The sequence below is a fragment of the Sus scrofa genome, chromosome 15 (genome assembly GCF_054392235.1).
Source record: "Sus scrofa isolate SSC_HxYL_T2T_F1_AM1 chromosome 15, Sscrofa_HxYL_maternal_Yorkshire_Landrace_v2.0, whole genome shotgun sequence".
Taxonomy (NCBI): domain Eukaryota; kingdom Metazoa; phylum Chordata; class Mammalia; order Artiodactyla; family Suidae; genus Sus; species Sus scrofa.
The window spans coordinates 35,383,749-35,399,391 of record NC_139397.1 but is presented as its reverse complement, the minus strand read 5'-3'; the positions used below and the strand labels follow the sequence as shown (position 1 = coordinate 35,399,391).

The 15,643-nt window shown below is 39.4% G+C and overlaps 1 protein-coding gene across 12 annotated transcripts in view; it reads right to left on the bottom strand.

Moving 5' to 3' along the window:
• Positions 1-15,643, bottom strand: part of DPP10 (dipeptidyl peptidase like 10) — a 1,405,335-nt gene that overhangs the window by 645,217 nt on the left and 744,475 nt on the right. For 5 of the 12 annotated variants that reach the window (XM_085001432.1, XM_085001442.1, XM_085001437.1 and 2 more), the window contains exon 1: positions 11,767-11,891. The exons of 3 other annotated variants lie outside the window; for them this stretch is intronic. In XM_085001432.1, coding sequence (XP_084857558.1) covers positions 11,767-11,838 — 72 coding nt within the window. In that variant the 5' untranslated portion in view covers positions 11,839-11,891. Of the gene's footprint in view, positions 1-11,525; positions 11,892-15,643 lie in introns of those variants that run through there. 4 more of the 12 variants (XM_085001434.1, XM_085001438.1, XM_085001435.1 and 1 more) reach the window with 3 other exon arrangements.

The window sequence follows — 15,643 nt, the reverse complement described above, 5'->3', positions numbered from 1 at the left end:
GAAGGAAGGAAGGAAGAAAGAAAGAAAGAAAGAAAGAAAGAAAGAAAGAAAGAAAGAAAGAAAGAAAGAAAGAAAGAAAGAAAGAAAGAAAGAAAGAAAGAATAACATCTCTTAAAAGGACAAAACTGAAGGAAAATGATTATATTGTTTAAACTGCTCTGAGTCAGAAATAGGAACATACAGCACATGCTACTAATAATTACCATCTACAGATTTTATGATGGTAATTTGACTATTACTTTCCATGCTCAGGTCATTTGATATGTAACTAGAGCATACATAGAAGGAATATTTTCTCCTTAAAAAAAAAAAAAAAAAAAAAACTGGCTTTAAATGTAATTTAGCAGATGGTACTGTGTAGTAGTCTCATGTTATATCTACATAACTTTTTATCACCTATATAACCTCTTGGTACTTTGTGACCTCTCTGAAACACTTTTCCTTGTTACAATGTTGCATGCTGGAGTTTACAAAACAATTATGGGCCTGTTATGTTCAATTTCAATTGATGATGTGTTTGTTCCGGATTTCCCCTTCACCAAAATTGCCTTGTTGACCAATAAGCAATATAAGGCTGACATTTCTGAGCCCAAGCAACTAATCCTAGATTGTATGTACCTATTTCCAAATATTTGCACCATCTGTCATCCTATATTAGGGTTTTTTTTTCTTTCTTTTGGGGATTCACCTTTACAGCTCAAGGACTGTAGCTATGAATAGGAACGAAATAGAGCTCCAAATGTAGAAAGTATCATAAGCATGAGAAGGAATGTAACCATGGAATGGAGGCAAGGGCGGGGGAATACAAATTCAGGAAGGGCAGATGCATATGCAGTTCTCCACCTTCAAAATGCACACTTTGTTGATTTTCTTGCACTTAAAAGAAATATAAAAACAAATGTATGACATATATTTTATTGACCAATCCTGAATCCATGTTGACTTTGGAGCCAGGTTGAATCTATATAATCTCCACATCAACAAAAATGAGAGCTCGGAGTTCCTATGAGGTATAGTGGGTTAAGGGCATTGTCACTGCAGCAGCTCGGGGTTGCTCCCCCTGGAGTGAGTCTAAGCCCTGGTCCTGGAACTTGCACATGACACCAACACAGCCAAAAAAATTAAAAAGATAGGAGTTCAGTATCAAAGGTGTTCTACAGTTTAGTCAAAATAAGAGAGAAGAAAATCTCTAAACCTGGTATTCCCAACATCTGGGAACCTCCACATCCAGTGAAGCTTGATTTCCCCCTCCTTTTCCTCAATCTGGTAGAGTAACCCAATACACATTAAAAACAATAATAGCAAAAAGCACAACCACTTTCAACATCCCCTGGTTAATAAACCCATCTTATCACTAATCCTTAGAACAATTCTGCTATTGCAGAATACCTTTAAGCATCATCCTATTTCCATATGAAGTATTAAATTCCAAGTGAGACTGGGTAACTTGCTCAAACTAGAAAGTACAGTTTAAATGGAGATTAAATAAATAGAAAGCCAGACTTCTTTCCACTAAAAAGAATTCCATGTGACTCACAACACTTATTAATTAAGGAATTAATTTAGCATATAAAAGTTTCCCTAGTCTGGTATGGGAACTTGGGACTCTGACAAAATTACCACAGTTTCTAGAAACAGCCCTCTCTTCCAAGAACTCCAGTGAATCAGAAGCCCGTTGTTTCTGTTAACTTCCCAAGAAAGCTCTAAAAGTCACCTTCATGCTTTGTAGAATGCCTAAGTACAATCCCTCCTTTCTCAAGAAGGGACTCATCTAGTCACTTCCCCATTCATCACTGAACTATAATTTCAAAAGCTGAGTGTAAATATCAGTAGGTATTCTTTCAGGCAGAGGGGAAGGGAAGAAGTTTAAGAATGCCAGTAGCTTCATGTGTGGTGAGAGATTCTGTCATTTCGTTGTATCTCACAGTTTACTTTCAGGATGGGTTTACAACACTGGGGTGACTTCTTGCATGGCAATTTGGAGACGATGCATATGTGATCCTGTAAAATTTTGTGGCCAGGTGCCAAAAGTCTAAGCCTAGAACTAACACATCACAATGGTGAAACCAAGGAACGTCAAGTGAGTCTGACTTTTTTTTTTCTTTTTAGAGCCACAGGTGTGGCATATGGAAGTTCCCAGGCTAGGGGTCGAAATGGAGCTACAGCTGCTGGCCTACACCACAGCCACAGCAACACCAGATCCGAGCAGCATCTGTAACCTACACCACAGCTTATGGCAATACCTGATTCTTAACTCACTGAGCAAGGCCAAGGATCAAACCCACATCCTCATGGATACTAGTCAGGTTCATTTCCACTGAGCCACAATGAGAACTCCCAAGTCGGCCTACTGATTCAAAGTTTTTAAGAATGTAAATTTAAAAAACAAATTTTACTCAGATGTCAAGTGCTAAGGAAGGTGTATGTGCGTGCCAACAAGACACCATCATAGGCGCTCTGTTAATAGCTGATGCTGGCAGCACAACACATGAAAAAAAAAATGGTCATTGGTAAAAAGACACAAAATCAAGTATTGCTTCTGATTCTAACCCACTATCTGACCTGAGACAGGCCACTCACCTCTGCACTGACTGCCTCCTGATTTGAAAACAAAGGCATGAGATCAATACAGTTTCTCAAAATGTTATCCTCATTTCTGACTACATGGCGTTTTGAAGGAAGGATTTGGAAAAGCAAGGTCACTATGGTTACCAGAGTAGTTTAGACATCAAGGAATCAGTCTTGGACAGAAACTGGAGCTCAGAAATATAGACAGGTAGAAGAAACTGGATTTGGATTTGAAGATAGCATTGATGAAATGGAGACAAAGGAATTGTGTGACCATCCTGAAACACAAGAAGCGTTGACCCTGTGAACAGACATCTGTAAGGAGTGGCAGATGTGGAAGAAACCACCCATAATGTCACTCTGGAACTACTATCAGGTAAACCTCATTTAGAGCAATTACAAGCAACCTACATAGATGTGAACAAAGATGAGTCTCTTCCATGTCAATTCCAGATTCAGTTCTCACCTATCACTGCCAACATGACTGTCAAGAAATGAAATGCACTTGGTTTGGAGGGTCAGAGAAAAGAAATAACTTTATGAAGAGACTGAATATACCTTCAAAATATACTTTGTTTCTTAAAACACTTATGTTTTATAGTACTCTAAAAAGAAACAAAGTGAAATGTACAGTCTTTTCCCTTAAAATCACTGAAGGTAAATGGAGTAGAGAGAAAAATCTATTCATAAGTTCATAGATCCCAGGAAATGCAAATTACATGCTAACATAGCCAAACAAATGACCTATTTTTACATTTGAGAAATTCTTCATGAATTTCAGAGTTCTCTTTGTGAAAAGATATATTTTTGATCTCTATTCAAAAGGTATCTTTATTCCTAATCTTGGATTCTGTGTCTAAGTGAGAAGAATCATGCAAGTTTGTGAAACATTGATTTAAAGATTTGCTATATTTAAAAAAAAAGGACTCTCTAGCACTTGTTTCAAAATATGTGAAATAAAAAAAAAGTGTCCATGTCTTGCATTCATTAACTCATTAATTCACCTAATCTGGAAGTGAGATGTGGTTAATGGAAGCATATCAGAATTTCCTCTTACTTCAGGTCTCTTGCAAAAAAGTAAACTCTCATACCAATTACAGGAAAGGCTCACTTCTACTGTGTACAAGTACTATTAATGTGACTTCAAGTGGTCTCTTTGGTCCATTATTTGAAAATAAATCACAGGAGAGCCTGCCATTCAAGTTCTCGATGACAGAATTCAGATTTGTCATACTTATGTTTTTAGAGCAGAGGCTTTCAAATGGAAGAAGAAATTGAATCTTCATTGAGATCTCAAAAGGTGGGTGGGGATAAAGATAATAAAAAATGGCTTGTTTCCTCACTTTTCTTCATTTGCTATCTTGTAATCAGATACATAGCTTTTTGCATTGATCTGAGAAAATCGATAAGTATGATAAATTACAATAAGATTAAAGTCAGATACTATACCACATGGCTGGAGAATATACAGATAGCTTGACTTGGCTCTTCCAGATTTAAAGTCAGTTTTAATTATGCACTTTTCTTAAATTTCAACTCAACATATCATCAGTTTCCACATGCAAAGAATTTCTAAGGAAATTCAATCATTTCAAGAAATCAAACTTCTGGAAAAAGAGAATATTCAACCATGAGCACTTCAAAGAAGATCCTAAACGGGTTATCAGCTAAAAATAGTAGAAATCAGTCAGGCTGTTATAAACTTTTACCTAATGCTTTATAACAAACCAACTGTAAAATACTCAGTATATTTAGATCATAAGGGTGTGTGCATGTGCTGTGTTACATTTGGTAATGTATATATACACATGCATGCACACACACATATATTTATATATATTCACATACATATATAATATATATTCAGCATTTTTATTAATGTAAATGCAAAACCACTCCTGCAAAAGAATGAAATAATCCTCTCAGATGATTCAGAAGCAGAGTAGCAAAAGAATAAACTTACTGAGTTCTACCACGGGCCAGATGTTATATACAAGCCCCTTCATATAGTCTGCCATGTTCTCCCTATCCTTTTCCTTTAAAGATGAAGGAATGGCTAGAGGACTGAATTATTTGGCCTACAGTGCATAGCAAGTGGTAGAGAATGCTTCAATCTGAAATCTGTTGGACTTTGTTTTCAACCTTACTTCTTGTTTCCTTCTTGCCCAAAATATAATTAAATCTGAAAACCGTTTAGCAATTGCGAAATAGATTGGAGAATACACTGTTCTGGTTAAAGGTGTAAGCATAGTATCTGAAAGCTGGTTTAAAAATTATTAATGTGTTAATAATCTTCAAATAAAGCATAGAGGACAAACTTGAATAGAAAATGAAAATCATTGTTGTTATTTAGAGGACATTACAAAGAGTACTGTTAACATCAATTACTGAACAGAACAGTTTGAAATAAATATTTCTTTTATCAGCTTTGAATACAAGCCAGTTTTCTGTATTTGGCCTGGAAGTGGGTGTTATATTTACCATTAGATTAGGGGGTATGTCTGAAACTTTGAAGATTTAGAACAGCTTAATGGAAATGAATCTACAATAGAAGAGTTCTCCCTTAAGTGTTCCATTCTCTCCACTGAACCTCCCTCCCAGCTTCCTCACCTATCTGGAAATGACAAGCCTTTCTTCAGTTAATATAATTAATAAGTATGTCTCTTAGGTAGGGGAGTAGTAGGTACACAGTATAAAAGCTTTGGAGAACAGATGTTATGGAGCTGGGGAAAAGTAAACAGATGGTAATTGCCAAAAAGCTTGAGGATCAAGTCAAGGGCACACTTTAACACAATATTGTGGTGGGAATAATCAATACTGAACTGTAGGACTTCTCAAGGCGAGGGTGAAAACATTTCTAACTTTACATGAAAACATGTTTATGAATGAGTTTACATTCCCTCCATTATTTATTTGGCTCTTTTTTTTTTGGCCCTTCTACAGGTCTTCAGATGGGAAGAGCTCCACACTTTCTTAGCTGATGGATGTCTTAGTGTATATCCCTATTACGATGTTTCAGTAACACATAAACTTGATTAGAACACACAAGGTCACTCAGCAAATACGAAAATATATGGAGGGAATATTAATAGTTGGAACATCAAAAACGTTGTGTGTATTTAAATATTGCATAGGAATAGCTGTAAAGAATGTGTGTGAAAAAAGCTTTAGAATTATGGCAAGCTCAATACTGAATCTTTCAGTCTCATCCCCAATGACAGTAGACACACCCACCTTGGGCTTCTGGGGGCTCCACCGCTATGTACATTCTCCTGCAACACTGACTGAAACCTCACCTTCTGAGATATTTCTATAAATCACACCTCTCTTTTCTTTAAATTTCCTCTTTCTCCATACTAATTAACAATATAAGTGCCTTATATTGAGAGCAATATGTATATTCAGTAGCTAATTCTCCTGTTAGCAAAAATTAGCCAATGTTTACTTTCAACCTGGACCCTTACAGAGCAGGACAGTAAAGTGAGTTTTGACTGAGTGGAAATAAGGATTAACAAAATATTCTGAAGTTTGCATTTCTTCCCAATCAGGCTCTACGCCTAAGCAAATGGTATATACTATATTTATATTATATTATGAAATACTTATATGCACATGCAAGCTCATAAGTAATCAGACAAATATGTGTACTAAACAATGCAATATGCAGCAAAATGTTAAAATAATATACCAGCTCTAGCTGACTCAGGGATCCTCTAAGTTTCTCCCCCACCCCCCAGGTGCCTGTCCCCAGACTATGCATTTAATGAGAGCACTTGGTAGGAGACAAGTATTTTTCAAAAGTTTTTATATATGACTTCATTCAGTGTTTATGAAAAGCATATAAAGGATCTATAGCCACCTCCATTCACAAATGAAACAAAGAAAATGAGTTCTCCTACCCCAGACACACTGTGACGAATGGCAGCTGAGCTATGAACTTGAATCTATGCTTTCCAGTGCATAGCCCATAGACAACAGTAAATAAATACTCCTAGTTGATGGCACAAAAGCTCAAATTCCTAATTGCAACATTCCAGTTTTGTGTATGCTACACAGTACACCGTAAATAAACTTAAAATATACCTATAAGTGCTAAAAGTTTAAAATATTATGTAATCATAAATGATTCAAGGAACAAATATCAAAGTAGCTTTATTTTTACTCAGACTAGGAGAAATTTGGTTTGTGTTTTGTTTCCAATGTAATGTACTTCATAAGATAATGCAGCATTAATATTTAATAACACAATTTCCTTTAACTTGTTTTTATATAATCTTTCTTAAATGTACAGTTGGCTCAGTCTTTGAAATAAACAGAGAGATTAGAAGCTTACAGGCAAGGAATGTTTTGTGGTGCAGTCTAACCTCAATAGATTAAATGTCATAATCTACATATGCAATAAAATATACATAAAATATATGTAATAAGAAATTAAGGACAAGTAGGAAATGTTCACTATCTCCTAAGTTATAAAGGCTTCTACATAGTATCTGTATCCAATATCAAATATGTTTTATAGAACAACCATATAGAATTCGTCCACCAATAAGACACTATCTTATGTTGAATGCTTAGAAGTAATGTCTCCTACAAAATAAAGTTTTTCAACATGATTTCTAAAAGCTATTTTTGAGCTTCTAAATTAAAAACAATAGCTTATAAACTACGATATGTTTATGAATTAGGGAACATGGAAAAATAACTTTTTATAATAATTCACTAAGCATACACTTGAAAATTTTGATCAGGTTTGCTAGACCAAAGTTGAAATAAAAAATACCGAATCCTAATTTCTTTAAGGAAACATTTTATGTTAGCATTACCTAAAACTCAAAAGTACAATAGATATCTTATAAAAGGCATATCATGAATTACATATTTAATCACTATTTTGACCATAGAGGCTGATATGTGCTGAACTGTAAGAGACTGGTTTTCTACCAGAATAAGCTTTTGTTTTTAATTTTTAATACATAACTAATGCTGCTTCTGTAGCCAAAGAGTAGCTTATAAAAATACAATTTTTAGTCACACTTAAAAAAATAAAATTAAAATAAGGGTGTTATTTTTTTCTTGTTTATTTAATTTTTGCTTGTTTGGTTTGGTGTTTCGGAGCTGAGAAGACTGTCAAATATTTTAGGAAATATTTTTTACCATTGGACTCAGCAGAAGGGTGCCACCTGGTGGAAAAGTGGTCACATTTTAAACCATGTCTAACTATAAAAATGTACTTAAGAAGCCTTGAAAGTTTCATCATTACCAAGGACAGATACTAACATTTTTTTTTTTAAGTTCCTAGGTATTCATCAGGATATATACGGTCTTTTTATATTATCTCAATAAATATAAGAGATGTTAACTTCTAAACTGCAAGAGTTACTATTTATACTACAGTTGAAGTTTTAAATATTCTTCATTTTATATTCAAGGTAAATTTGTACACACACACATATAATATTTGCAATTCTTCTGCATTATGCCAACAGGAGAATGCTGAACTGTAATTGTGTAGAAGTTGCATGGTGGGGCTTTAGATCTAAATGAGCTTATTTTCCTTAAATGCCATAGACCAGGGCTATGTCTCATTTCCACCACTTATAAGGACAAGGTTGACAAGTTGCTTGCTTTCTTTAATCCTCTGTGTTCTCATCTCTAAAACAAGAATAACAACAAGACCCACCTCAAAAAGTCACTTTGCGGATCAAACAGAAAAATGCATTAAATATTTCCTTATCAACCCAGAGGACAGTATTTGGCATATGGCAAGCATTCAGGAAGTGATTTCCAGACATAATAATAAGTTACAATAGCTACTCAAGATTTTGTGGGAGTTCCCATCATGGCTCGCTCAGTGGTTAACAAATCCAACTAGGAACCATGAGGTTTCGGGTTCAATCCCTGGCTTTGCTCACTGGGTTAAGCATCCAGCATTGCTGTGAGCTGTGGTGTAGGTCACAGATGTGGCTCGAATCCAGTGTTGCTGTGGCTCTGGCATAGGCCGGGGGCTACAGCGCTGATTAGACCCCTGGCCTGGGAACCTCCATATGCTGCAGGAGCAGCCTTAGAAATGGCAAAAGATAAAAAAAAAGACAAAAAAAAAAAAAAAGATTTTGTATCCTTCCATGTAAAATGGGATATTGATTGTATTAACTGGGAATGACTGTTACTGCCCATAGTAAAGCATTTATTTTTAGGCATTTTGTAAATGTGGAGTGTTATAAAAACAACAAAAATAACTATCATAAACATTTATTTAATCAATGAAACTTTAACGGCAAGATGACTAAGATGATTAAAATATCTCCAATGACTCAGAACTTTAATAAAAGTATGCAGTCCCTGTACTCTTGTTGCAGCTGCTCCCTGTGAAAAGATGCCTCTGGTCAAGGCACCCTGGGCCAAGGACAGCAGTAGCTAAGATGAAACAGGGCTATCAAGCTCTCTCTAATAACAATTAAACCATGTGGTTCATAACAATTTCACCCAGAGGAAAGACTGGGGTCTTCCACGTTGCTTTAAGTGGAAACGGGTGTTGGATGGCCTCAGGACAAGGCATTTTGAGGTTTCATAGAAATCTCTACCACAGAAATCAAAAGACCTTTCTGGCAACATTCAAAAATTGAAATCACACAAAATCAATACCTAGTAAGTGATTTGCTGAAATATGCCCCCTATTTAGCCATCAAGTAAGACTTCATAAAGCTACATGGTTAGTTAAATTTGTGGATTTTTTGTTTTCAGAAATATCACAGAAACTTGAACAATAAGTCATGTCTCTATGGAGCTATTATATCTAGGAACACATGAGAGTTGTGTGACAAAGGCAGAATTAGATCACAATGACTAACAATATTAATAAAAACTTAGTAATTTTAGAAGACACAGTTTAAGCATTCACAATTGTTCACATCATCTGGTTATCATTTTATTTGTCTAGCTTTAGACAAAGAAAAGACTACATATAGGTATCTTCTGGGAGTGCTTGGGAAATCCCCAATGGAATGCTGCCATGTACATTTCAGTCTTTCTTTCCTTCCCCTGGAGAAATCAATCTCTTTCATTTTAATTCAAGTGTAATATGCATACCATTGACATTTTAAAATCATGTCAATGTTCAGAAAGGCACTTTAAAAGACTCAATTAAACAAGAGTTCTGCAAATGGCCACTCCCTGACTATTCACAGTGGCCATAAACAAAAATGCAGGCTATCAAGAAAAAGGGATGCCTGTCTGAATCTCTCTCCATACAAATTTTAAGCACAGATTAGTTCTGACAAAAGGCTTGGCTGTGCATATACAGCTTGTTCTCTCTCTATATATATGTATGTGTGTATGTATATACATTTTCAGTTTCTGTGTGCTCTTCTCTGCTTCTTCCTTCCCACCCCCACCATCACTGAACTGTTAGCAGCACCTCAAGTAACCAGCTGGTGTCACAGGTTAGTGAGCAAAGATTTCATGTGGGGACTCTCACCTGACTAATCATTCTTATTGGTAGCATCATTTTAAGAAGTGGTGGAGAGGCTCAGCGGCTTGTTAATGAAAATTAAGGGCTGTCAGCCTGAAAGAGGATGTTAAATCCATGTTCCTCTCCTGAAATTATTTTTATAATCTCTAACCAGTTGCTACCTTGTGGTTTGTGCTGGAAGGAGCAGGTATAAAAGGAAAGGAGATATCATGTAATACAAAGGTTTTAATATTTTCATACTTATCTCAGAGTAGGGAGCAAAGAGTATGGTTTAAGAAAATAACTGCTTCACATTTAAAAAAAAAAAAAACTGCAACACTCATTCAGTAAACAGGCTTTAAGGCGTTGAGTAATCCTCACCACCTGTGTGAAACATATGTGAGGGAAATGAAAAGGGTAGCGTAGGGGAGAAGACAGAGGCCACTAGCCAGGAGAGATGGCCAGGACTAGAATATTAATAACAGCAGCCCTGGCATCGCCCCTTTTGCCTCACGCCACTCTCAGCGATTTGGACATTTCTCCTTCACTAGCTCCTCAACGCTTAGAATATGCGAAGAACGAAACCTCTACTGGAGTCTAGCTGTTTGCACCTACTTCTGGCAATGAGCTAGAGATGTCTCTGCCAGAAATGCGTCGGGAAGCCTTCAACAGTGGACTTGGGGGCAAAGGGACCATCTCCGTACTCCGGCGCCTCTGTCCTCCAGCCTCGTAGTTATCCGCTGACCTAAGTGTAGCCCTCTCGTCTCAGACTCTGATGTAAACGTGACCGTAGGTAGCTCCAGCCCGCGCATCACAGCCTCCCTCCCCTTCACCAGGGAACCTCTGTGCTCCCGACCCTATAACTTTGGTTAAAAGCGACACCAAACTCCCCTAGTCACCTCAATTCAGGAACAGAAACGAGATGAAAATCCACCCTACGGTTATGCTACAGACCCCTAAAGACCGAAACAAAAAAGGGGTGGCCAGAGCAGAAAAAGGGGAAAAGGGACTGAAATAACCCTCAACCAGCGTAGGATACCTCATCTCTGCAGACACAACACAACTGGACCCAACAAATCACTAAAGCCAGTATCTTTCCAGTTCCCCATAATAATGCCTTTTTTGCTTCAAGCTCTGCTCCAAGCAGACCACAGATGCGTGTTTCACACTCTTCCATTATTTTGCTGCGCCCCCGTCCCGATCTCTTCAAAGGAAAAAAAAAAAAAAAAAAAAAAAAAGAGAGAGAGAGAGAGAGAAGAAAAAGAAGAAAAGAAAGGTAAAACTCTGCCGGCCTAAAGGTCATTTGCCGACTTGGGTAGCTTTGACCAGCACTCATCTCAGCTACGTGAAGACAGAGCTCGAACCCAGCAAGGGGACGCCTTCAGGAGCGCAGCAATTCCTTCAACGCGCTTTTATAGGAACCAAGAGACCCCCATACTTTGGCCCCAGCCACCTCTCCCTCCCTGGGAGGCCCGCCCGCTGGGGCTTCCCGGGCCACCCGGGCCTTTACCTCTCTCCCCCCTTCCCCGCGGCTCTCCACCTTGCGCATCCTCTCGCCTGGCCCCGGAGCGCACTAAGATGGTCTAACTTCCTGCGGAGTCCATGGATGAGCTGAGGAGAGCCTGGAACTGGGGCGGGGGGAGGGTGGGGAAAGGGAGGCGTGGGAGCTGAGCCCGGGAGGAGGGGTAGTGGGGAGCAAGGACTGGAACCTCCCTTCCTGGGAGGGCCTGGCCGCAGCAGCCTCCTCTCACCTGGTCCGCCGGCTGCGCCTGGCTCGCCCTGGCCCCCGGGGTGGGCTGCTGCTCCTGCTTCATGGCTGTCATCGCCGGCGGCCCGCGTTGGCGCTCACTTCCTCGCGGGCACTTCAGACTCGGGGACCGTCACTTGGCAGCGATCGCATGTCACAGGCGCCCGACGCTCTCGGAATTGGCGGAAGGGAAAGCGGCAGCGACGGGGTGGGGGGAGGGGAGCGATAGGGAGGGGAAGAAGAGAGGAACCAGGCAGGCTCCCCCTTTCAGGATCCCTGCTTTGGCTACCGCAGACGCTCTAACTCCCCACTCCCCCCCGCCCTCCCACCACCCCAAAGCGCGGAGAGCTTTGAAGACCAGACACCACCAAGTGACAAGTTAGTGGACTGACGAGCTGCGGGCCAGCTGCACCTGACCGCTCTGGAGCGTTGTCTCGCAGCCCCAGAGGAGCCCAGCTCGCATTCTACCGCAGTCGGCTCCCCCAGCCGGCTCCCGGGGTCTCCCCGCGAGAAGCTCAGCGCGCCAGGTGGAGTAGCTGGGCGCTGCGCTCCAGCATCTCCCAAGCAACCGCAACGCGGGAGAGAGCCCTGAGCCGGGCGCTAGCTCCTCACAAGCGCGGCCAAGGCTGCCGGGCTCCGGCGGGTTCCCTCGCCCCCCCGCTCCGCGCCCCCCACGGGCTCCTGCTAAAACCCGGAGAAGCGGAGTGTGAGTGTGCAAAGCCCTCGGTGGCTCTGGCGCTTGCCACTGGGCATGCTCCAGCGCTCCGAGAAGGCAGCGGCAGCGGGGCACTGGGGGTCCAGAGCCCCACCCGGGTTCTACCTGGGCCACCGACCGCAGTTGAGACCCCAGGGGTTGACGCAGATTATCACCCGAGGCTTTGCGCCTCCTAATTTGGGGCACTGGACGAGGATCCTTTATTTATCCGCCAGTCTGGATTCCCCTGCTAGGTGTCTGATTAATGCCAGTGGAATTCCTAAAGACTGAATAAAAACAATAATGATGATACTCTGGTACTCACACTCCCCCCCTTCCCCTCTTTTTCTGGACACGTAGAAAACCCTTCAAATTTTAAGTCCCTTTGCAGCCTTCCCTTTGCTCAACACAACTCACTTTCAAAGTTTGTTTATTGAGCACCTATCATGTGCCAAACACATTCTGCAAATTCCCTGCCAGCAGAGAGTTTATGAAATAGTGTGGTAGTGGGAGCCTGGAACAGAAATGGGAATCAAGGAATCAATGCAGCTCTTTGGAGGCTGAATTCCTGCGAGTATAATAAAGACTCAATTTCATCCCTGTGTTAGCACTTGGCTTTCCAGGAGGCTAGAAAGGATCCCCTCAAAGCAGATGCGCAACTAGCAGTCCATGAGTCTCCGAAACAGGCTGTTGGAGGTCCCTTGCCAGAGACAAGGCAGGTGGAGTTAAATATCTCATGTTATTGGCCTCAGAACACTGGTTGTGATGACGTTTCAGGAGAAGGGACCTAGATTGTGGGTGGAGGTAAGGAAGGGGAGTAGCCTTGAGTCATGTTTTACTGGCTAAGGACCAACTCCACCCTTGTTTGAGTTTCTTTCCATTAGAACTAGCCACCTCCTAGCTGTGGGAATGTTATAGGATAAAAGGAGTTGAAGCTCCAGCCTTCTTAATTCTTAAAACATAAACTGTCATACTTGCCCTGAGCATTAATTGTAACAATAGTGTCTTTAAGATATATTTTTTTAAAGAAAGCAATGTTCACCAGATTTGAGATTAGAAAATAAAAATAAAGTGACTTTCTCTATAGAATGGCAGTGTTTAGGTGGAGAGAGCTTGCTTTTCAAAAATAGGTAGTCAAGTGCATTATTAGGAGTGACCTATTACAGTGTTGGCCCATTTTGATAGAAATGACTTTTCGATAGGAATGACTTTGCCAGTTGTAAAAATACAAATCAAACTGTTAAAATGAAACAATAATAAAATAGCTATTGGGCAATTTATCCATTAAATCTAACAATCCGTATTTTCCCTCACATGTAGTATCTTGGGAGAAAGGGAGTTAAATTATTCAAATAAGTATCTCCATCTGTATATTTTGCTCTCCTGCTCATTATTTCAATGTATTTGTCACTTGAATGTGTTTCTATTTTGGACAATCGACTTGACTTGCAGGAATTTAGTTCTGTGCAGAGATTTCTGTCCACACAGGACAAGTATAGACCAGAGGGAATTATCCTCATTCCATTTAAGATTACTTATTTGATTGAATTAAGATGTTCAATTTGCACCCATTTTCAGTGTTCAGTGTAAAATCCACTTTGGTCACAAACCAAGACATAAGTTGTTGTATGTTTCATGTATAATGTGTATTAGTGTCTGTATGGTTTGTATATTATTAACTTTATTATTTTCTTTTTATAGCCCCACCTGTGGCATATGGAAGTTCCCAGGCTAGGCATCACATTGGAGCTACAACTGTCAACCTGCACCCCAGGCACAGCAACACTAGATCCAAGCCGCATCTGGGATCTATGCCCTCAGTTCATGGCAACACTGGATCCTTAACCCACTGAGCAAGGCCATGAATGAAAACTCCATTCTCAAGGATAATATGTTGGTTTCTTAACATGTTGAGCTACAATGAGAACTCCTGGCTCATTTTTTTAAAAGGAAAGCTTCTTGGAGCTCCCACTGTGTCTCACGGTAAGGAACCAGACTAGTATCCATTAGGATGGCATTAGCTCCCTGGCCCTGCTCAGTGGGTTAAGGAGCCAGCGATGCCATGAGTTGCTGTGTAGATCGCAGACACTATTCAGATCTGACAGTTGCTGTGACTGTGGTTTAAGACAGCAGTTGCAGTTCTGATTCCATCCCTAGCCTGGGAACTTTCATACGCCATGGGTGCGGGCCTTAAAAAAAAGAAAGAAAGAAAAAAAGCTTCTTTGATTTAATTTGAGCATTTGTCTTTTTGGTAGGTTCTTATTTTATCTAAGATAAGAAGATTACTCTTGGATCTAAGTTAAAGGCATTAATTAAAACTTAATCACATGTAAACTGATGTCCCTAACTTAAATACTCTTGTGTTTTGTAATGTGAAGCCCTTGAATTATAATGTAGGATTTTCTACTTCATTTCATATTGAAGAACAAAGTTCTACTGTTCAAGAAAAAAAATAAATACCTTTCATTCTAAGAGCAAATGTCTGCAGCTGAGTTTTGTATGGTTTCTGATTATAGGTTATAAAAAAATGGTAATTTACAATCAAACATCTACAAAGCCTTAAAACTACTCAAACAGATATAACCCTAGTGCAGTGTGGACAGGAGGACCTAAACTAGGCTGGATGGATGTCACTATATTGATGCTCTTGCCCCAACTCCATCACTCATGGAGGTATCAAAAGTTTAGATTAGGTGACCATTAAGATCCCTTCTTTCCCTAAATTTCTATGACTATAAATTGATTGTATGGACCAAAAGACCATCATCAGGATGATAAATTATTTACATATGCTTAAAATTGAGTCAGACAATTAAGTACTTAGAAACATACCCCAAAATCAACGGATAAGTAAATTACTTCACTAAGGATCTTTAATTTCCCCATGCTCTCTAGTTACACATAAGTGTACAGTAATAATTCTTCTCTAGATACTATTTTTAGAATTCAGAAAATCAAAATTAATTTCTTTAAGAGCATAATTTCTGAAAATTAAAGATCTACTAAAGGAGAGTTTTATTGAGATTTATAAAATATTGTTGAGTATTTTTTTCCATATATTATCTTTGATGAGCTAACTCATGGGCAACCACACATTTTATAGCACTCAAACAATGCTAAAGGAGGTTTTTCTACAGTTTTCATGGAAAGGAATCTGACACTTATAACTGTGAAAACCTGAAAAGAC